At 52.2% G+C, this 21,241-nt stretch overlaps 1 protein-coding gene across 4 annotated transcripts in view; it reads left to right on the top strand.

The window, feature by feature from the left end:
- The window catches only part of LOC110501997 (BCL-6 corepressor), a 92,167-nt gene that overhangs the window by 31,545 nt on the left and 39,381 nt on the right, over positions 1-21,241 (top strand). For 2 of the 4 annotated variants that reach the window (XM_036959541.1, XM_036959539.1), the window contains 5 exons: positions 740-796; positions 1,359-1,524; positions 2,636-2,917; positions 13,366-13,728; positions 18,268-18,605. In XM_036959541.1, the coding sequence (XP_036815436.1) occupies positions 740-796; positions 1,359-1,524; positions 2,636-2,917; positions 13,366-13,728; positions 18,268-18,605 (1,206 nt within the window). The remainder of the gene's footprint in view (positions 1-739; positions 797-1,358; positions 1,525-2,635; positions 2,918-13,365; positions 13,729-18,267; positions 18,606-21,241) is intronic. The other 2 variants (XM_036959542.1, XM_036959540.1) reach the window with 2 other exon arrangements.

Below are 21,241 nucleotides of genomic sequence, written 5' to 3'. Positions count from 1 at the left end.
TCTACTTTTCTACCTACTATAGACCAGTGGGTGTAGTTAGATGACATAAAAAACACACGTGTTTACCATTTCTGGCTAGACACACACTCCTCTGATGATGTATCTGCATAGGGCCGAGGCACATTTATGTTACTGGTTGGTTCCACCCGTCTACCCATATGTTGTAAACATGCCTTTGAACCATCTGGTTAGTCTTTAATTGTCATGCTTGCTCATACAGGGCTGGAACACAAAGCTATCAAATGCTAGATTTCTGGATGTTGGCTATCATCTTAATACATTTACAAATAATAATTCTATTGTCTTTCTCGTTGAAAAAAATATATCATTTCAGTTCAGAAAACAAGGGTTTGACAGTTTATTAATGTGTTTATTGATGGGTTCACTGGTTTGATTTGAGTGTGCGTGTGTGTGTGCGTGTGTGTGTGTGTGTGTGTGTGCTTGGTGGGACTGTGGCTACTAGATGTTTTCTGTGTATGAAAGGGGTGCTTCAATCCCAGCTTCCAGGTCTTCAGTACTACTGGTTTTACGTAATAGTAGTTCATTGATTGATTGATTATTGCCAATGATTGGCCAATCCTTGATTAGAGGGGAGGAAGAAAAACCAGCAGTTCTGCGGACCCAGAGGCCCGGGGGGGGGGGGGGGGGGGGGGGGGGGGGGGGGGGAGAAACATTTTAACATACAATACCTACATGAAATGATGGACAGATATATTGAGCCCCCGTTCTAATTGCTTAGATGGAAGTCATATCACGAGAGGAGAGTAATATAAGTCGCCCTGCAGCTAACTGGGAGGTCAGTTCTTTACATTTCTCTATCTCACTCTACCTCTCACACACACTTTCTCTCCCCTTCTACCCTCGTTCTGCTCCCTCTTTCTCTTTCTCTGCACTCTATCTTTCGTTCTGTCTTTTCCTCACCTGCTCTGCACTGCGTACTCCTTCTCTCTCTCTCTCCCCTCCCTTTCTTTTCTCTCTCTTTCCCCTTCTCTTTCTCTCTCTGTGAGCCTCAGGGCTAGCCGTATGTGTTTCCTAGCTGTGTTCATGTTTCAGGAAGGGAGATGGCAGGAACTAGGGCCTCAGAGCAATCGCATGGACTCACCGTGGCTGACTGCACTAGTCTAACCTAACCATGTCTGGATGTGCTTGTTCATTTATCTCTCTCTTTGTTCTGTTTTGTTTTGGCCTCCTTTTTTGACACAATGTGATCTTGTTGTTTGCTTCGGTAGTCGTTCAGCCCAGATTGAGGTTTAGAGAGGTGTGTGTGGCGGAGGCTAGACGGTTAGTGGGTTTCATGGCTGTTTTCTCTGTGTGTGTCTCTCTGTGTATGTCGTGTGTGTGTGTGTGTGTGTGTTTAGCGGGCGATGATGCGGTTCTCGGAGCTGGAGCTGAAGGAGAAGGAGTGCGGGGGTGTGTGTGTGTCTGCGTCGGCAGCGGTAGCAGGACAGGAGTTGGCAGACCGCCAGCGGAGAGAAAGAGAGTGGGAACACTGCCAACACACCGCCAGGCAGGGAGAGAGGGAGGGTGAGTAACCCAATGCACACACACACGCACACACACACACACACTCACGCACACGCGCACACGCACACACATGCAAACTTACAGCACTCAGCTAGGCAGGGTTTGTTCACAACACACATACACACACACACAGTGAGAGAAAGAGAGAGAGACGTGGAGAGTCTTATTTTTAAGGAGCATTTTGTGCTTATCTGTGTAGAGAGAGGATAAAGGGGGAGGGGAGGATGAGATCGAGTGAGTGAGGGGAGAGCTGAGGGGTGATTCAAGGCAAGTTATAGAGAGGGAAGAGGAATAGTTAGCGAGGGAAAGCGAATGGTAGAGAGGAATGGGAGCTAGAAAGGAATAGAGATTGTGCCAGAGAAAGAGAAGGAGAGAGTGTGAGGGAGGGAAAGAGAGAGAGGAAGGGGGGGGGGGATACTTGTGTTGGCGGGGAGCCAAGCTGTGTATTGAAGCGAGCCCTGGACTGACGTGGGAGCCTAATTATGGCAGAGAGAGGGAGAGAAAGGGAGAGCGAGCGTCATGCTATGTGTGGGAAGGGCGTGGCAGGGTCATGGCAGGGGGTGGATGGGGGAGGAGAGAGGGAGAAAAAGGAGTGTTTTTGTCCTAAATAAAAGAAATCCTGGCTTCCTCTTGCTCCCTCCCTCCCCCCCCACCCCCTCCCTCTCTCTCTCCCTCTTTCTCTCTGTCTTTCTCTCTCTCTCTCTCTCTCTCGGTCCCTCCTCTCACCGCTCTCTCTCCCTCCCTCCCTCCCTCCCCCCCCCCTCTCTCCCTCTCCCTCTTTCTCTCTCTCTCTCTCTCTCTCCCTCTTTCTCTCTCTCTCTCTCTCTCTCTCTCCCTCTTTCTCTCTGTCTCTCTCTCTCTCTTTTTCCCATAGTGGGAGTGTCGGTGTGAACGGTTAGACTTTCAGCTCCACTGACACTCTATACCCCATCAAAGTTTTATAGTCTGTCTTTAGAAGAGAATAAACGTTGGCTGCTGTTTAACAGCCCTTCTCTTTCTCTCTCTTCTCTTTCCCTCACTCTCTCATCACCCACCATCTCTCACCTCTCTCCATGGCTTCTTTCTCCTCCGCTTCCCTTCTCTCCTCTCTTGATCTTCCTCCTTGGTCTAGGTGGAAGGCAGGACTATGGGAACAACAGAGTCCCAGTCCTCCAGAGGAGTGGGGGCCAGAGGGAGAGCCTGTACACAGGGCAGGAGGCCTGGGAGGGGGCTAGAGATGGTGCCAGAGAGGGTGAGGGTTGGCGATGTTCACCCCCAGTCCTGGCACTGGCAGACCGGCACCTTCAGGAGAAGGGTGGGCAGGGCATGGTACCCATTAGGAAACACACACACAGCCTACAGAAGGGAGAGGAGGAAGGAGAAAAGAGCTCAGAGAAGGCCAGAATGACTTCAGGTGAGTGTGGGGGATGTAGTTTTCACTTATCGACTCGTGTCAATCTGGCTCTTTACAGCCCTTTCTCTCCATCTCATCCTTTTGATCTCAGCTGTCTCTCTCTCATCCCTCTCTCTGTCCCTCCTCTCATCCCTCTCTCTGACCCTCCTCTCATCCCTCTCTCTCTGTCCCTCCTCTCACCGCTCTCTCTCTGACCCTCCTCTCACCCCTCTCTCGCTGTCCCTGCTCTCATCCCTCTCTCTCTGTCCCTCCTCTCATCCCTCTCTCTCTGTCCCTCCTCTCATCCCTCTCTCTCTGTCCCTCCTCTCACTGATCTCTCTCTCTGTCCCTCCTCTCACCGATCTCTCTCTCTGTCCCTCCTCTCACCCCTCTCTCTCTCTGTCCCTCCTCTCACCGTTCTCTCTCTGTCCCTCCTCTCACTGATCTCTCTCTCTGTCCCTCCTCTCATCCCTCTCTCTCTGTCCCTCCTCTCATCCCTCTCTCTCTGTCCCTCCTCTCATCCCTCTCTCTCTGTCCCTCCTCTCACCCCTCTCTCTCTGTCCCTCCTCACCTCTCTCTCTCTGACCCTCCTCTCACCCCTCTCTCTCTGTCCCTCCTCTCACCGCTCTCTCTCTGTCCCTCCTCTCACCCCTCTCTCTCTGTCCCTCCTAACTGCTCTCTCTCTGTCCCTCCTCACCGCTCTCTCTCTGTCCCTCCTCTCACCGCTCTCTCTCTGTCCCTCCTCTCACCCCTCTCTCTCGGTCCCTCATCACCCCTCTCTCTCTGTCCCTCCTCTCACCCCTCTCTCTCTCACCGCTCTCTCTCTGTCCCTCCTCACCGCTCTCTCTCTGTCCCTCATCACCGCTCTCTCTCTGTCCCTCCTCTCACCCCTCTCTCTCTGTCCCTCCTCTCACCGCTCTCTCTCTGTCCCTCCTCACCCCTCTCTCTCTGTCCCTCCTCAACGCTCTCTCTCTGTCCCTCCTCTCACCGCTCTCTCTCTGTCCCTCCTCTCACCCCTCTCTCTCTGTCCCTCCTCACCGCTCTCTCTCTGTCCCTCCTCTCACCGCTCTCTCTGTCCCTCCTCTCATCCCTCTCTCTCTGTCCCTCCTCTAATCCCTCTCCCTCTGTCCCTACTCTCATCCCTCTCTCTATGTCCCTCCTCTCACCGCTCTCTCTCTGTCCCTCCTCTCATCCCTCTCTCTGTCCCTCCTCTCACCGCTCTCTCTCTGACCCTCCTCTCACCCCTCTCTCTCTCTGTCCCTCCTCTCAACCCTCTCTCTCTGTCCCTCCTCTCATCCCTCTCTCTCTGTCCCTCCTCTCACCGCTCTCTCTCTGACCCTCCTCTCACCCCTCTCTCTCTGTCCCTGCTCTCATCCCTCTCTCTCTGTCCCTCCTCTCATCCCTCTCTCTCTGTCCCTCCTCTCATCCCTCTCTCTCTGTCCCTCCTCTCACTGATCTCTCTCTCTGTCCCTCCTCTCACTGATCTCTCTCTCTGTCCCTCCTCTCACCGCTCTCTCTCTCTGTCCCTCCTCTCACCGTTCTCTCTCTGTCCCTCCTCTCACTGATCTCTCTCTCTGTCCCTCCTCTCACCGCTCTCTCTCTCTCTGTCCCTCCTCTCATCCCTCTCTCTCTGTCCCTCCTCTCATCCCTCTCTCTCTGTCCCTCCTCTCATCCCTCTCTCTCTGTCCCTCCTCACCTCTCTCTCTCTGACCCTCCTCTCACCCCTCTCTCTCTGTCCCTCCTCTCACCGCTCTCTCTCTGTCCCTCCTCTCACCCCTCTCTCTCTGTCCCTCCTCACTGCTCTCTCTCTGTCCCTCCTCACCGCTCTCTCTCTGTCCCTCCTCTCACCCCTCTCTCTCGGTCCCTCATCACCCCTCTCTCTCTGTCCCTCCTCACCTCTCTCTCTCTGACCCTCCTCTCACCCCTCTCTCTCTGTCCCTCCTCTCACCGCTCTCTCTCTGTCCCTCCTCTCACCCCTCTCTCTCTGTCCCTCCTCACTGCTCTCTCTCTGTCCCTCCTCACCGCTCTCTCTCTGTCCCTCCTCTCACCCCTCTCTCTCGGTCCCTCATCACCCCTCTCTCTCTGTCCCTCCTCTCACCCCTCTCTCTCTCACCGCTCTCTCTCTGTCCCTCCTCACCGCTCTCTCTCTGTCCCTCCTCACCACTCTCTCTCTGTCCCTCCTCACCCCTCTCTCTCTGTCCCTCCTCTCACCCCGCTCTCTCTCTGTCCCTCCTCACCCCTCTCTCTCTGTCCCTCCTCACCGCTCTCTCTCTGTCCCTCCTCTCATCGCTCTCTCTCTGTCCCTCCTCTCACCCCTCTCTCTCTGTCCCTCCTCACCGCTCTCTCTCTCTCTGTCCCTCCTCTCACCGCTCTCTCTGTCCCTCCTCTCATCCCTCTCTCTCTGTCCCTCCTCTAATCCCTCTCTCTCTGTCCCTACTCTCATCCCTCTCTCTCTGTCCCTCCTCTCACCGCTCTCTCTCTGACCCTCTTCTCACCCCTCTCTCTCTCTCTGTCCCTCCTCTCAACCCTCTCTCTCTGTCCCTCCTCTCACCCCTCTCTCTCTGTCCCTCCTCTCACCGCTCTCTCTCTGTCCCTCCTCTCACCCCTCTCTCTCTCTGTCCCTCATGTCACCGCTCTCTCTCTGTCCCTCCTCTCACTGCTCTCTCTCTCTGTCCCTCCTCTCATCCCTCTCTCTCTCTGTCCCTCCTCTCACCCCCCTCTCTCTCTGTCCATCCTCTCACCCCTCTCTCTCTGTCCCTCCTCTCATCCCTCTCTCTCTGTCCCTCTTCTCACTTATCTCTCTCTCTGTCCCTCCTCTCATCCCCCTCTCTCTGTCCCTCCTCTCACCTCTCTCTCTCTGTCCCTCCTCTCACCCCCCTCTCTCTCTGTCCCTCCTCTCACCCCTCTCTCTCTGTCCCTCCTCTCATCCCTCTCTCTCTGTCCCTCTTCTCACTTATCTCTCTCTCTGTCCCTCCTCTCATCCCCCTCTCTCTGTCCCTCCTCTCACCGCTCTCTCTCTCTGTCCCTCCTCTCACCGCTCTCTTTCTCTGTCCCTCCTCTCATTCCTCTCTCTCTGTCCCTCCTCTTATCCCTCTCTCTCTGTCCCTCCTCTCACCCCTCTCTCTCGGTCCCTCATCACCCCTCTCTCTCTGTCCCGCCTCTCACCCCTCTCTCTCTCTGTCCCTCCTCTCACCCCTCTCTCTCTGTCCCTCCTCTCATCCCTCTCTCTGTCCCTCCTCTCACTGATCTCTCTCTCTGTCCCTCCTCTCATCCCTCTCTCTCTGTCCCTCCTCTCATCTTTCTCTCTGTCCCTCTTCTCACTGATCTCTCTCTCTGTCCCTCCTCTCACCCCTCTCTCTCTGTCCCTCCTCTCACCCCTCTCTCTCTCTGTCCCTCCTCTCATCCCTCTCTCTCTCTGTCCCTCCTCTCACCCCTCTCTCTCTGTCCCTCCTCTCACCGCTCTCTCTCTGTCCCTCCTCTCACCCCTCTCTCTCTCTGTCCCTCCTCTCATCCCTCTCTCTCTCTCTGTCCCTCCTCTCACCCCTCTCTCTCTGTCCCTCCTCTCACCGCTCTCTCTCTGTCCCTCCTCTCATCCCTCTCTCTCTGTCCCTCCTCACCTCTCTCTCTCTGACCCTCCTCTCACCCCTCTCTCTCTGTCCCTCCTCTCACCGCTCTCTCTCTGTCCTTCCTCTCACCCCTCTCTCTCTGTCCCTCCTCACTGCTCTCTCTCTGTCCCTCCTCACCGCTCTCTCTCTGTCCCTCCTCTCACCCCTCTCTCTCGGTCCCTCATCACCCCTCTCTCTCTGTCCCTCCTCACCTCTCTCTCTCTGACCCTCCTCTCACCCCTCTCTCTCTGTCCCTCCTCTCACCGCTCTCTCTCTGTCCCTCCTCTCACCCCTCTCTCTCTGTCCCTCCTCACTGCTCTCTCTCTGTCCCTCCTCACCGCTCTCTCTCTGTCCCTCCTCTCACCCCTCTCTCTCGGTCCCTCATCACCCCTCTCTCTCTGTCCCTCCTCTCACCCCTCTCTCTCTCACCACTCTCTCTCTGTCCCTCCTCACCGCTCTCTCTCTGTCCCTCCTCACCACTCTCTCTCTGTCCCTCCTCACCCCTCTCTCTCTGTCCCTCCTCTCACCCCGCTCTCTCTCTGTCCCTCCTCACCCCTCTCTCTCTGTCCCTCCTCACCGCTCTCTCTCTGTCCCTCCTCTCATCGCTCTCTCTCTGTCCCTCCTCTCACCCCTCTCTCTCTGTCCCTCCTCACCGCTCTCTCTCTCTCTGTCCCTCCTCTCACCGCTCTCTCTGTCCCTCCTCTCATCCCTCTCTCTCTGTCCCTCCTCTAATCCCTCTCTCTCTGTCCCTACTCTCATCCCTCTCTCTCTGTCCCTCCTCTCACCGCTCTCTCTCTGACCCTCTTCTCACCCCTCTCTCTCTCTGTCCCTCCTCTCAACCCTCTCTCTCTGTCCCTCCTCTCACCCCTCTCTCTCTGTCCCTCCTCTCACCGCTCTCTCTCTGTCCCTCCTCTCACCCCTCTCTCTCTCTGTCCCTCATGTCACCGCTCTCTCTCTGTCCCTCCTCTCACTGCTCTCTCTCTCTGTCCCTCCTCTCATCCCTCTCTCTCTCTGTCCCTCCTCTCACCCCCCTCTCTCTCTGTCCATCCTCTCACCCCTCTCTCTCTGTCCCTCCTCTCATCCCTCTCTCTCTGTCCCTCTTCTCACTTATCTCTCTCTCTGTCCCTCCTCTCATCCCCCTCTCTCTGTCCCTCCTCTCACCTCTCTCTCTCTGTCCCTCCTCTCACCCCCCTCTCTCTCTGTCCCTCCTCTCACCCCTCTCTCTCTGTCCCTCCTCTCATCCCTCTCTCTCTGTCCCTCTTCTCACTTATCTCTCTCTCTGTCCCTCCTCTCATCCCCCTCTCTCTGTCCCTCCTCTCACCGCTCTCTCTCTCTGTCCCTCCTCTCACCGCTCTCTTTCTCTGTCCCTCCTCTCATTCCTCTCTCTCTGTCCCTCCTCTTATCCCTCTCTCTCTGTCCCTCCTCTCACCCCTCTCTCTCGGTCCCTCATCACCCCTCTCTCTCTGTCCCGCCTCTCACCCCTCTCTCTCTCTGTCCCTCCTCTCACCCCTCTCTCTCTGTCCCTCCTCTCATCCCTCTCTCTGTCCCTCCTCTCACTGATCTCTCTCTCTGTCCCTCCTCTCATCCCTCTCTCTCTGTCCCTCCTCTCATCTTTCTCTCTGTCCCTCTTCTCACTGATCTCTCTCTCTGTCCCTCCTCTCACCCCTCTCTCTCTGTCCCTCCTCTCACCCCTCTCTCTCTCTGTCCCTCCTCTCATCCCTCTCTCTCTCTGTCCCTCCTCTCACCCCTCTCTCTCTGTCCCTCCTCTCACCGCTCTCTCTCTGTCCCTCCTCTCACCCCTCTCTCTCTGTCCCTCATCTCACCGCTCTCTCTCTGTCCCTCCTCTCACTGCTCTCTCCCTCTGTCCCTCCTCTCATCCCTCTCTCTCTATCCCTCTTCTCACAGATCTCTCTCTCTGTCCCTCCTCTCACCCCTCTCTCTCTGTCCCTCCTCTCACCGCTCTCTCTCTGTCCCTCCTCTCATCCCTCTCTCTCTCTGTCCCTCCTCTCATCCCTCTCTCTCTGTCCCTCTTCTCACTTATCTCTCTCTCTGTCCCTCCTCTCATCCCCCTCTCTCTGTCCCTCCTCTCACCTCTCTCTCTCTGTCCCTCCTCTCACCCCCCTCTCTCTCTGTCCCTCCTCTCACCCCTCTCTCTCTGTCCCTCCTCTCATCCCTCTCTCTCTGTCCCTCTTCTCACTTATCTCTCTCTCTGTCCCTCCTCTCATCCCCCTCTCTCTGTCCCTCCTCTCACCGCTCTCTCTCTCTGTCCCTCCTCTCACCGCTCTCTTTCTCTGTCCCTCCTCTCATTCCTCTCTCTCTGTCCCTCCGCTTATCCCTCTCTCTCTGTCCCTCCTCTCACCCCTCTCTCTCTCTGTCCCTCCTCTCACCGCTCTCTCTCTCTGTCCCGCCTCTCACCCCTCTCTCTCTCTGTCCCTCCTCTCACCCCTCTCTCTCTGTCCCTCCTCTCATCCCTCTCTCTCTGTCCCTCCTCTCACTGATCTCTCTCTCTGTCCCTCCTCTCATCCCTCTCTCTCTGTCCCTCCTCTCATCTTTCTCTCTGTCCCTCTTCTCACTGATCTCTCTCTCTGTCCCTCCTCTCACCCCTCTCTCTCTGTCCCTCCTCTCACCCCTCTCTCTCTCTGTCCCTCCTCTCATCCCTCTCTCTCTGTCCCTCCTCTCACCCCTCTCTCTCTGTCCCTCCTCTCACCGCTCTCTCTCTGTCCCTCCTCTCACCCCTCTCTCTCTGTCCCTCATCTCACCGCTCTCTCTCTGTCCCTCCTCTCACTGCTCTCTCCCTCTGTCCCTCCTCTCATCCCTCTCTCTCTATCCCTCTTCTCACAGATCTCTCTCTCTGTCCCTCCTCTCAACCCTCTCTCTCTGTCCCTCCTCTCACCGCTCTCTCTCTGTCCCTCCTCTCATCCCTCTCTCTGTCCCTCCTCTCACCGCTCTCTCTCTGACCCTCCTCTCACCCCCCTCTCTCTCTGTCCCTCCTCTCACCTCTCTCTCTCTGTCCCTCCTCTCACCTCTCTCTCTCTGTCCCTCCTCTCACCCCCTCTCTCTGTCCCTCCTCTCACCGCTCTCTCTCTGTCCCTCCTCTCACCCCTCTCTCTCTCTGTCCCTCCTCTTACTGCTCTCTCTCTCTGTCCCTCCTCTCATCCCTCTCTCTCTGTCCCTCCTCTCACCCCTCTCTCTCCCTGTCCCTCCTCTCACCCCTCTCTCTCTGTCCCTCCTCTCATCCCTCTCTCTCTATCACTCTTCTCACTGATCTCTCTCTCTGTCCCTCCTCTCACGCTCTCGCTCTGTCCCTCCTCTCACCGCTCTCTCTCTCTGTCCCGCCTCTCACCCCTCTCTCTCTCTGTCCCTCCTCTCACCCCTCTCTCTCTGTCCCTCCTCTCATCCCTCTCTCTCTGTCCCTCCTCTCAATGATCTCTCTCTCTGTCCCTCCTCTCATCCCTCTCTCTCTGTCCCTCCTCTCACCGCTCTCTCTCTGTCCCTCCTCTCATCTTTCTCTCTGTCCCTCTTCTCACTGATCTCTCTCTCTGTCCCTCCTCTCATCCCTCTCTCTCTGTCCCTCCTCTCACCCCTCTCTCTCTCTGTCCCTCCTCTCATCCCTCTCTCTCTGTCCCTCCTCTCACCCCTCTCTCTCTGTCCCTCCTCTCACCACTCTCTCTCTGTCCCTCCTCTCACCCCTCTCTCTCTGTCCCTCATCTCACCGCTCTCTCTCTGTCCCTCCTCTCACTGCTCTCTCCCTCTGTCCCTCCTCTCATCCCTCTCTCTCTATCCCTCTTCTCACAGATCTCTCTCTCTGTCCCTCCTCTCACCCCTCTCTCTCTGTCCCTCCTCTCACCGCTCTCTCTCTGTCCCTCCTCTCATCCCTCTCTCTGTCCCTCCTCTCACCGCTCTCTCTCTGACCCTCCTCTCACCCCTCTCTCTCTCTGTCCCTCCTCTCACCTCTCTCTCTCTGTCCCTCCTCTCACCTCTCTCTCTCTGTCCCTCCTCTCACCCCTCTCTCTCTGTCCCTCCTCTCACCGCTCTCTCTCTGTCCCTCCTCTCACCCCTCTCTCTCTCTGTCCCTCCTCTCACTGCTCTCTCTCTGTCCCTCCTCTCACCGCTCTCTCTCTGTCCCTCCTCTCACCTCTCTCTCTCTGTCCCTCCTCTCACCTCTCTCTCTCTGTCCCTCCTCTCACCCCTCTCTCTCTGTCCCTCCTCTCACCGCTCTCTCTCTGTCCCTCCTCTCACCCCTCTCTCTCTCTGTCCCTCCTCTCACTGCTCTCTCTCTCTGTCCCTCCTCTCATCCCTCTCTCTCTGTCCCTCCTCTCACCCCTCTCTCTCTCTGTCCCTCCTCTCACCCCTCTCTCTCTGTCCCTCCTCTCATCCCTCTCTCTCTATCCCTCTTCTCACTGATCTCTCTCTCTGTCCCTCCTCTCACCGCTCTCTCTCTGTCCCTCCTCTCACCGCTCTCTCTCTGTCCCTCCACTCACCCCTCTCTCTCTGTCCCTCCTCTCACCCCTCTCTCTCTGTCCCTCCTCTCATCCCCCTCTCTCTGTCCCTCCTCTCATCCCCCTCTCTCTGTCCCTCCTCTCACCGCTCTCTCTCTCTGTCCCTCCTCTCACCGCTCTCTTTCTCTGTCCCTCCTCTCACCGTTCTCTCTGTCCCTCCTCTCATCCCTCTCTCTCTGTCCCTCCTCTCACCGCTCTCTCTCTGTCCCTACTCTCACCGCTCTCTCTCTCCCTCCTCTCACCGCTCTCTCTCTCTCTGTCCCTCCTCTCATCCCTCTCTCTCTCCCTCCTCTCACCGCTCTCTGTCCCTCCTCTCACCGCTCTCTCGCTGTCCCTCCTCTCACCGCTCTCTCTCTCCCTCCTCTCACCGCTCTCTCTCTCTGTCCCTCCTCTCATCCCTCTCTCTCTCCCTCCTCTCACCGCTCTCTGTCCCTCCTCTCACCTCTCTCTCTCTGTCCCTCCTCTCACCTCTCTCTCTCCCTCCTCTCACTGCTCTCTCTCTGTCCCTCCTCTCACCCCTCTCTCTCTCTCCCTCTTCTCACTGCTCTCTCTCTGTCCCTCCTCTCATCCCTCTCTCTCTCTCCCTCCTCTCACCGCTCTCTCTCTGTCCCTCCTCTCACCTCTCTCTCTCTGTCCCTCCTCTCACCGCTCTCTCTCTCTGTCCCTCCTCTCATCCCTCTCTCTGACCCTCCTCTCATCCCTCTCTCTCTGTCCCTCCTCTCATCCCTCTCTCTGTCCCTCCTCTCACCGCTCTCTCTCTCTGTCCCTCCTCTCATCCCTCTCTCTGACCCTCCTCTCATCCCTCTCTCTCTGTCCCTCCTCTCATCCCTCTCTCTGTCCCTCCTCTCACCGCTCTCTCTCTGTCCCTCCTCTCTTCCCTCTCTCTCTGTCCCTTCTCTCATCCCTCTCTCTGACCCTCCTCTCATCCCTCTCTCTCTGTCCCTCCTCTCATCCCTCTCTCTGTCCCTCCTCTCACCGCTCTCTCTCTCTGTCCCTCCTCTCATCCCTCTCTCTGACCCTCCTCTCATCCCTCTCTCTCTGTCCCTCCTCTCATCCCTCTCTCTGTCCCTCCTCTCACCGCTCTCTCTCTGTCCCTCCTCTCATCCCTCTCTCTCTGTCCCTTCTCTCAACCCTCTCTCTCGGTCCCTCCTCTCATCGCTCTCTCTCGGTCCCTCCTCTCACCGCTCTCTCTCTCTGTCCCTCCTCTCATCCCTCTCTCTGACCCTCCTCTCATCCCTCTCTCTCTGTCCCTCCTCTCATCCCTCTCTCTGTCCCTCCTCTCACCGCTCTCTCTCTGTCCCTCCTCTCATCCCTCTCTCTCTGTCCCTTCTCTCATCCCTCTCTCTCTGTCCCTCCTCTCACCGCTCTCTCTCGGTCCCTCCTCTCACCGCTCTCTCTCTGTCCCTCCTCTCACCGCTCTCTCTCTGTCCCTCCTCTCACCGCTCTCTCTCGGTCCCTCCTCTCACCCCTCTCTCTTTGCCTCATCACCATAGATGTTCAATCTCGCTCTGTCTGGCTCTCTCTCCCCTACCATTTCTGTTCCCTCCTTCTTTCCCCCCTCTGTCTGTTCCAACCCTCTCACCTTTTCCTCCCACAACTACTGTACTTCATTTCTCTTTCTCTCTGTCCCATCCTTCTCGCTGTGTGGCAGCCAGTTTAGCGAAGATAGAGAGCGAGAGAGAGGATGCACAAGAGGAGAGAGAGGAGTGTTTAATCCTGTCTTTGAGTGGGGAGAAGGGAGGGAGCAGGACAGCCATTCTCTCTTTTCTTTCAGCTGCGCCGTTCCTCTGCCACCTTCTTCAAAGCTGCTCTTTTCTTTTCAGATCCTTTCTTTCTTCCCTTGTGTGTTTGGGTTTCTGTTCTTTTCTCCCTTTTCTTTTGGCATGTGGTTGCACTCGCTCTCCCAGTGCTGGCAGACGAGAGGGCTAGTCCTCCCTGGGGCATTTGAGAACCCCCCCCCTACTCCTCTCTCCTTCCCCCCTCTCTCCCTTTCTCTCTCTCTGTCTCTCTCTTACACACACACACACACACACACACACACACACACACACACACACACACACACACACACACACACACACACACACACACACACACACACACACACACACACACACACACACACACACACAGAGGCTTTCCTATGCTTAAAGTGAAGCTTACATGAGGCTTTACAGCTCATCAGCTTGTGAGAGTGGGCACCATGTTTGCCTTTGTGTCTTTTTTGTCTCTATGTGTGTATGTGTGTCCATGCATGTGTGTGTCTGTTTATGTTGTGCTCCTGTGTCTGTAAGTGTCAGTGTGTCTGTATGTGTCCTATTGTGTGTGTGTGTTCTCCACTAACGTCCACTCTCTGGGTCGGTAGATGCGTGCGTGCTGTGGGGCAGTGAGCAACCTACGGCTCCTACTACTAATGATGATGATGATGATGAAGAGGTGAGGAAGCTGAAGGTGTGTATCGAGCTGAAGGGGCTCCGCCTCCGCAAGCCCACCTCTTCCTCCCCCGAGAGGCCAGAGGTCAAAGAGGAGAGGACATGGTTATCACATCACAGCCCCTCCTTCCTGCCCCGGACCCTCCCCCCGACCCCAACCTGGAACCCAGCCCATGCTCCGCCCCCTCGGGACAGGAAGTTCAAGGTTGATTCGGAAGTGAAACCTCTGTCACAGAAGCCAGAGATCACAAAGAGCTGGGCCAGAGAGATGCTGGCTAATGGAGACGCTAAACGAGGTAGTCTGTCTGTCTGTCTGTCTGAGTTGTCTGATTCTGATTGACTCTGTGGGGTTGTCCTGTAGCCTTGTCGCCAGTGGTAGTGGGCTTTTACTGCTGCTATGTACAGTATGGAGCAGTGTTTACTGTGCAATACGCTGTTCTATATCTTTTGTTGTGTCCTTCGTATCTCCTCAACATCTCCTCTCTGACAGAAGTGTTCATCTAGGCTCTCTATGGTTTAGCCTTCAATATCCCTGTGCTTTGTGATGTCATTTCCTCTCTACATTAGTGGTGTAGTCAGCCTGCCTGGGATCAGGCGCTTTCCCTGCAGAGTGGACAGGAAGTGACATAGGAGGACACTTCCTGCTGGCTCCAGGGGTCCTGTGAAGGTATTTAGAGTGTTTAGAGTGTTAGAGAGGCTGTGTCTGTGGTTAAGACTCTACCAGCTAACAACAAACGTTCCCATAACGTTAGAGAACGTTCCCATAACGTTAGAGAACGTTCCTTTAAGAGTATCATTAGGTCACTAACTCATGTTTTTATAGGAATGTTGCAAAAACTTTTGTGCCTCCCCCCCAAAAAATCATTACACATCACATCTTGTTGCTAAGCTAATCAATGCCCTGATTAGTGAACCACTGATTCATTCACAGGTCTTTGTCTGTTTGGGATACTCACACAGTGCTTTGGAGATAGTGTTTTCAACTTAGATATTTCACACACAGGATTACATTGTGCATGTTCAATTATTCAGTCATTATTATTCAACATTTCCTCACCTGGGATTTGAACACACAGCCTCTTGGTTCACGTTATTCTGATCTTCCTGCTACATCTCCGTGTCCGTGTCAGGTATCAATAAATCTGATTATTCTCTCATCATTGATTTTATTCCCTTATTTCAGTAATTGAAGGGCTTTCTGTCTAGTTGTCTAATGTTGCTGGGCCATATTAACCTGTTTTAATGATACTCCTGAATCATTATGCTCAATCAAATATTTTCTTGAGTGTACTTTTACCAGAGCTGAGATTTACTTCAGAGTGCATTCACCCTATTGGTTAAACGTATCAAGTGGTTTCCGATCTACACAAGTGCCTAGGGAAGGGGGGTTTGTTCTGGACAGGACATAACTATACTGGCCCAATAACCACGTGCCTGAGGGATATCCCTTATAGGTGCAGTGGTAAGGGAATTTGTCATTGGTGCTAGTGGCTTGGGTTTGAGACCTGCTAGGGGAGTTACACTACTGTCACATTCATAGCAATATATTTTGATGCCGTGATTTGGCTACAGTTACAACAGACCTGATCTAAATAAAAGGAGTTTCTCATTAGAAGGTGGGAATGTGTAGGATTACGCCTTGTGCACAAATTATAATCACATTTCCACTATCGCTCCAAAACGTTCCGTATGTGCTCATTCATGTACTGTAGCTGAGCATTTCTCCATTGTCTTCTTGAAATCCACACATACCGTGTAGGTCAAGTGATTCTGTTGCAACTTGTCTGTTTTTCCACATTTAAACTTGGAGGTGGAACTCTGTGTTGTGCATTATCTTGGTATAACTGGCACAATCATTGCTTAAATGGCAAATGTGAGAAAGTGAAGACCGGCTCCTGTAAATATACACATTTCTGACATTCTGAGAACATGGCAACCGAGGTATATTTGTGTCAGAAGCAACACCAGCACCTGAGCCATGTTCTGGCAACATGTTGGAATGTTCCAGATAGAACTGCGATGTGAGTGATTCCTAATCAGAGACACGTTTGTTCTACATGATATATAAAATATGCTAGAGAGTCGTCTTGTAGCTGCTCAGCTATCGGGAATTCTACTGATTTCCATCTTTCAGTTAAAATACTTATTTTAATTCGATCAGATAGGTGTGTTGTAACCAGCACCAATGACCAACACCCTAACCGCTGTCTCAATAAGGGATATCTCTACGGCATTTGCTTAATGCGCCAGTATAGTTAGGCCCTGTCCAGAACAAACCCTAACCCCTCCTCCCGAGGCACTTGTGTAGATCTGAAACCTCTTGACATGTGTAAGTTATGTGAATGCATCTTGAAGTAAATCTCATCTCTGTTAAAAGTACACTTAAGGAAAATGTTTATTGATCATGGTGATTGAGGATGATCAGTAAAACAGGTCAACATGGCCCACCAACACCAGATAACAACACAGAAAGTCAATCAAACAAATGAATGATGAGAGAATAGTCCGATTAACTGGTAACTGGCACAGACATGCTGGCGTAGCAGGAAGATCTCTGTGTGTGTGTGTGTGTGTGTCTGTGTGTGCTGTGTGAGTGAGTGAGAGCACGTGCACATGCCATTTAGAAATATGGGGGCAGGTGTAGTGTGACTAACGTGTGATGAATGACTGTTTCCCTTCAAGGCCAGTCAAATAGAGAGAGAGAGAGAAACAAAGAGAGAGAGAAAGACAGAGAGAGTGTCAAACTAGGGCTTTCCCTGTGCTCACACCACAGCTGAGAAAGTGAGAGATGAATAGACTTAGAAAGAGAGAGGGATTAAATAAGGAGATTAAGAAAGGGTATTACCTGCTGGCTTGATGATTCCGTGGTAACCACAGAGTATGATTGACAGTGAAGCGTCGCCCTCCTCCCACCTATTCAATGACAGCACTATGGCAACCACTGTCTTGGGTTAATGAGGCGTAATATTCCACCACTGTGTGTACGGGTGAGTGTGTGTATGCGGGTGTGGGTGTGACTGATGTATGTACGTGTGAGTGTATTGGGGGGAGCTTTAAGAGACAGTGTGTGTGTTTATGTGTGTCCAGGGAATACAATATTTAGACTTGTAGGCCAACCACCCCCACCCTCCAGCTATTGTAATTTCATGGACATTTTTTAAAATGTCAATAATGGGTACTTCTTCACTGTGTGTGTGAGGTTGATAAAAGACAGTGGGAATTGCATTTACTCATTACTCAAACTGAGAGTGCCTCTACAATGTGTTTGTGTGTATGTGTGCGCGCTCCCAGACAGAGATGTTCATCCTCATTAATAAATCAGCAGACGTAGAGAGCTAGTCGAGCTTGCCTCCGCACCCCTGTCCTTTAGTCTCTCTCTTTCCCTCCGCACCCCTATCCTTCAGTCTCTCTCTTTACCTCCACACCCCTGTCCTTCAGTCTCTCTCTTTCCCTCCGCACCCCTATCCTTCAGTCTCTCTCTTTCCCTCCACACCCCTATCCTTCAGTCTCTCTCTTTCCCTCCGCACCCCTGTCCTTCAGTCTCTCTCTTTACCTCCACACCCCTATCCTTCAGTCTCTCTCTTTACCTCCACACCCCTGTCCTTCAGTCTCTCTCTTTCCCTCCGCACCCCTATCCTTCAGTCTCTCTCTTTACCTCCACACCCCTGTCCTTCAGTCTCTCTCTCTTTCCCTCCGCACCCCTATCCTTTAGTCTCTCTCTCTTTCCCTCCGCACCCCTATCCTTCAGTCTCTCTCTCTTTACCTCCACACCCCTGTTCTTCAGTCTCTCTCTCTTTACCTCCGCACCCCTGTCCTTCAGTCTCTCTCTCTTTACCTCCGTACCCCTGTCCTTCAGTCTCTCTCTCTTTACCCCCGCACCCCTGTCCTTCAGTCTCCCTCTCTTTACCTCCGCACCCCTGTCATTCAGTCTCTCTCTCTTTACCTCCGCACCCCTGTTCTTCAGTCTCTCTCTCCTACCTCCGCACCCCTGTCCTTCTGTCTCTCTCTCTTTACCTCCGCACCCCTGTTCTTCAGTCTCTCTCTCTTTACCTCCACACCCCTGTCCTTCAGTCTCTCTCTCTTTACCGCCACACCCCTGTCCTTCAGTCTCTCTCTTTCCCTCTGCACCCCTATCCTTCAGTCTCTCTCTCTTTACCTCCGCACCCCTGTCCTTCAGTCTCTCTCTCTTTACCTCCGCACCCCTGTCCTTCAGTCTCTCTCTCTTTACCTCCGCACCCCTGTCCTTCAGTCTCTCTCTCTTTATCTCCGTACCCCTGTCCTTCAGTCTCTCTCTCTTTACCTCCACACCCCTGTCCTTCAGTCTCTCTCTCTTTACTTCCACACCCCTGTCCTTCAGTCTCTCTCTCTTTACCTCTGCACCCCTGTCCTTCAGTCTCTCTCTCTTTACCTCCACACCCCTGTCCTTCAGTCTCTCTCTCTTTACCTCCACACCCCTGTCCTTCAGTCTCTCTGTTTACCTCCGCACCCCTATCCATCAGTCTCTCTCTTTACCTCCGCACCCCTATCCTTCAGTCTCTCTCTCTTTACCTCCACACCCCTGTCCTTCAGTCTCTCTCTTTACCTCTGCACCCCTATCCTTCAGTCTCTCTCTCTTTACCTCCACACCCCTGTCCTTCAGTCTCTCTCTCTTTACCTCCACACCCCTATCTTTCAGTCTCTCTCTTTCTCTTCCTCTGTCTCTATATTAGTTTTCAGACTCTTTGTTTCTATTTTTCTCCCCTTTTCTGCTGTTTTTTTTATAAAGTTCACAGTGAATGTCATTCTCTTCTTTTCTAAACTTGTATTCATTCTCTCCCGCTCTCTCTGTCCTGTAGTTGGACTGCTCCCTTCAACCCAGCAGAGGGACAGATCTGCCCCCCAGGGGCCCCTCGTGGGGCAAGGATGTGACTGGGGATCCAAGGAGCCTAGGAGAGGAGGGCTGGGGGTGAAAACTGAGGGTCAGTGCCTCCCCCCCTCAGCCCCTGAGCCCCCCACCAAAGACACTGCCTCTCTCAAGCCCCGTCGTCATAGCGACACGGACAAACCCAAGGGCAAGCGGCCGTGCAAGACAAAACACATCAGCCAAAGAGAGAGGGAGCGGAGGAGAGAGCTGCTGAACGGCGGCAACAACCAGCATGGAAGCACTGATCTGGGAGCAGCTTTGGAGGACAAGGTGAGTGTGGTGGAGTCATTGGGGTTTCAGTGTTAACAGGTCTGGTGTCAGATTTAACAGGCTGGAATGGGACTTGGCGAGACAGTGAGATAAATTACAGAGACAGTGGATCGAGGCCGCAAGAGGAGTGTATTTCCACCTCAAAAGGCATTTTTTTTTTCCATGTTCAGAGAAATTAGCCATTGAAGTCGCTTGCATTGTTCAGCATGAACTACTGTGAAAGTTCCACTAGATGGTGCTGTTCCTGCTATACCGCCACATTCTTTATCAATTTTGCTGGTCTCTTGCGTTTATTAACTAGATCACAACATTTCATTTGCAACTTTGGGTAGAACACCAATAGATCTCTCTCATTATGAAAATAAATTGTGTTGTTTACTCACAGTTTCATGGTATCCAATTGTGATCTTGTCTCATCGCTGCCACTCCCCAACGGGCTCGGGAGAGGCGAAGGTTGAGTCATGCGTCCTCAGAAACATGACCCACCAAGCCTTTGCTCCTTTACACCTGCTTGCTAAATCCGGAAGCCGAACCAAAGTGTCAGAGGAAACACCATTCAACTGACGACAAAAGTCAGCTTGCAGGCACCTGGCCTGCCGCAAAGAGTCGCTAGAGCGCAATGAGCCAAGTAAAGCCCCCCCCCCAGCTAAACCCTCCCCTAAACCGGACGACACTGGACCAATTGCGCGCCGCCTTATGGGACTCCCGGTCACAGCCAGTTGGCCGAATTGATGAAGGCTACCCCTGCAAACATTGACAGCAATTTGTTTGCTTACTGGCATTGATCTTTGGCTAATTGTGCACATCTGCAGTCATACTTGTTCCCAAGGCAAAGCACATAATGTCTTGTTGCCGCAAAAAAAAAAAAAAAACTGAATGTATTCCCAAACCCCAGGCTGTAGTGACACCGCAACACTGCAATGCAGTGACTTAGACCGCTGCGCCACTCAGGAGCAACCCAACTATCCTTGACTAGTCCAACAAGTGGCTGCTCTCTGAATATGAAGACTTTTCCTACAAGCCCAAAACATAGATGGAGAAGTGGGCCAGGGACTAAAAGGTTGTGCCAACCCTAATGAAATAATGAATTGCATGGCAGTCATATGTTTTTCAATAAAATGATCAGGGATGAGCTCTATATGTATTGTGATTAGTGACATATAACATTAAACACAACACAACCCAATACCATTACAATTGCAAAACACTATACAGTGTGTGTTTGGTACTTTTACCATTGAAGACCATTAGAAACCATAACATAAGAAAAAAACAGAATCAGAAGGAATACATTACATAGTATGGAGAAACAGTAAACGCCAAGTCGCAGCTTCATACTATTTGTCAAACACAGAGAACTGATACTGTATACTGGCTGTTGGCGTGGGATTGGCGCGGGGTGTGGGGGGGTTCGTGGTTGGTTTTAGAATTTTGGGGGGGATTCTTAATGTCTTAAATCAGATGCTGGGTACTATATTTATTATTTATTATCTGAATCCTATAAATTACATTAAATTGAGATAAAATGTAATTTCAACAAAACAATGTTTCAGGAATGCCAATCCTACCTGTTTCAAACTACAAACACAATTTCAGAACAATCTGAGATGGTGGGTGTCATGGGTTGCTGAAATGAGATGGAATGACTCAAGAAGGAGTGAAAGAGAAAGGGAGAATGGAGAGACTGAGAGGGAGAATGAGAGAGAGGAAGGGATTAAACATGTTTGCGATGTTTAGAGTGTTGCTGCTGCTCTGACCTCTTCCTGCCCTGAAAAGCTCCCTGTGGATTGTGTGTGTATGTGTGTGTGTATGTGTGTGTGTGTTTTCATTCTTTCACATACTGTAGAATTCATGGCATGTTGGCTGTAAAAACAGTTGGGAAATGTTTCTTTCAAACGGAACTAATTTTACCTCTCTTGACAGTATTCACTTTTTATATGGCCATTGCTTTTACCAGGAAGGAGCAAGAGACAATCAACTTTGACCCTGTTGTTGCAACTGTTGTCGTGGTAACCGGGCAGCTGCACGTTCTAGATTCCTTCGTTTAAATTCAGACCTTCCACTGCTTTAATTTTTTCACATTCAAAACAGGAAGTTAGCAGCTTGCCTTAGCCTACTTGTAATTCATTTGTAAATAATATCCTTGTATTTTCCTGTTATGGTGAATAAGAAGTTGGCAACTCAAAACTTTGTCAGATTGTTCTGGTTATTATATTATATTATATGAGCTGGCTAGACAAATGATCCATTATTCATTTGTTTTTTCAGGTCCTAAGAAACATAAGACTAATAAAATGTATTTTCTAAAGAATAGAATGGCATATTTTGAGGTGAACTTTGTTATTAGTCTGTGCAGCCCGTGGCTGTGCCATGCAAATGAAATCAATAGTTGTTATTTTGTTCATTAAACAGACAAGAGACACACTTAGCCGACATCCCTCTGCCCTGATCAGTCAACAGGTTAAAGTTTAAAGTCAAAATGAATCAAATAGAAAATACCAGAATAAAACAGAAATATATATTTTTCCAAACAATTTGAGTGTCACGACCATGTTGAACCACTGTCATATAACAACAAAGTTGTATTTTGTCCTCGTTTTCTTTCGCTATAGAAGCATTAGAATCTGCACTTTCCG

This window comes from Oncorhynchus mykiss, chromosome 22, assembly GCF_013265735.2.
Source record: "Oncorhynchus mykiss isolate Arlee chromosome 22, USDA_OmykA_1.1, whole genome shotgun sequence".
In the NCBI taxonomy this organism is placed as follows: Eukaryota; Metazoa; Chordata; class Actinopteri; order Salmoniformes; family Salmonidae; genus Oncorhynchus; species Oncorhynchus mykiss.
Note: the sequence above shows the minus strand (reverse complement) of the source record. Positions and strands in the feature narration are given on the sequence as shown.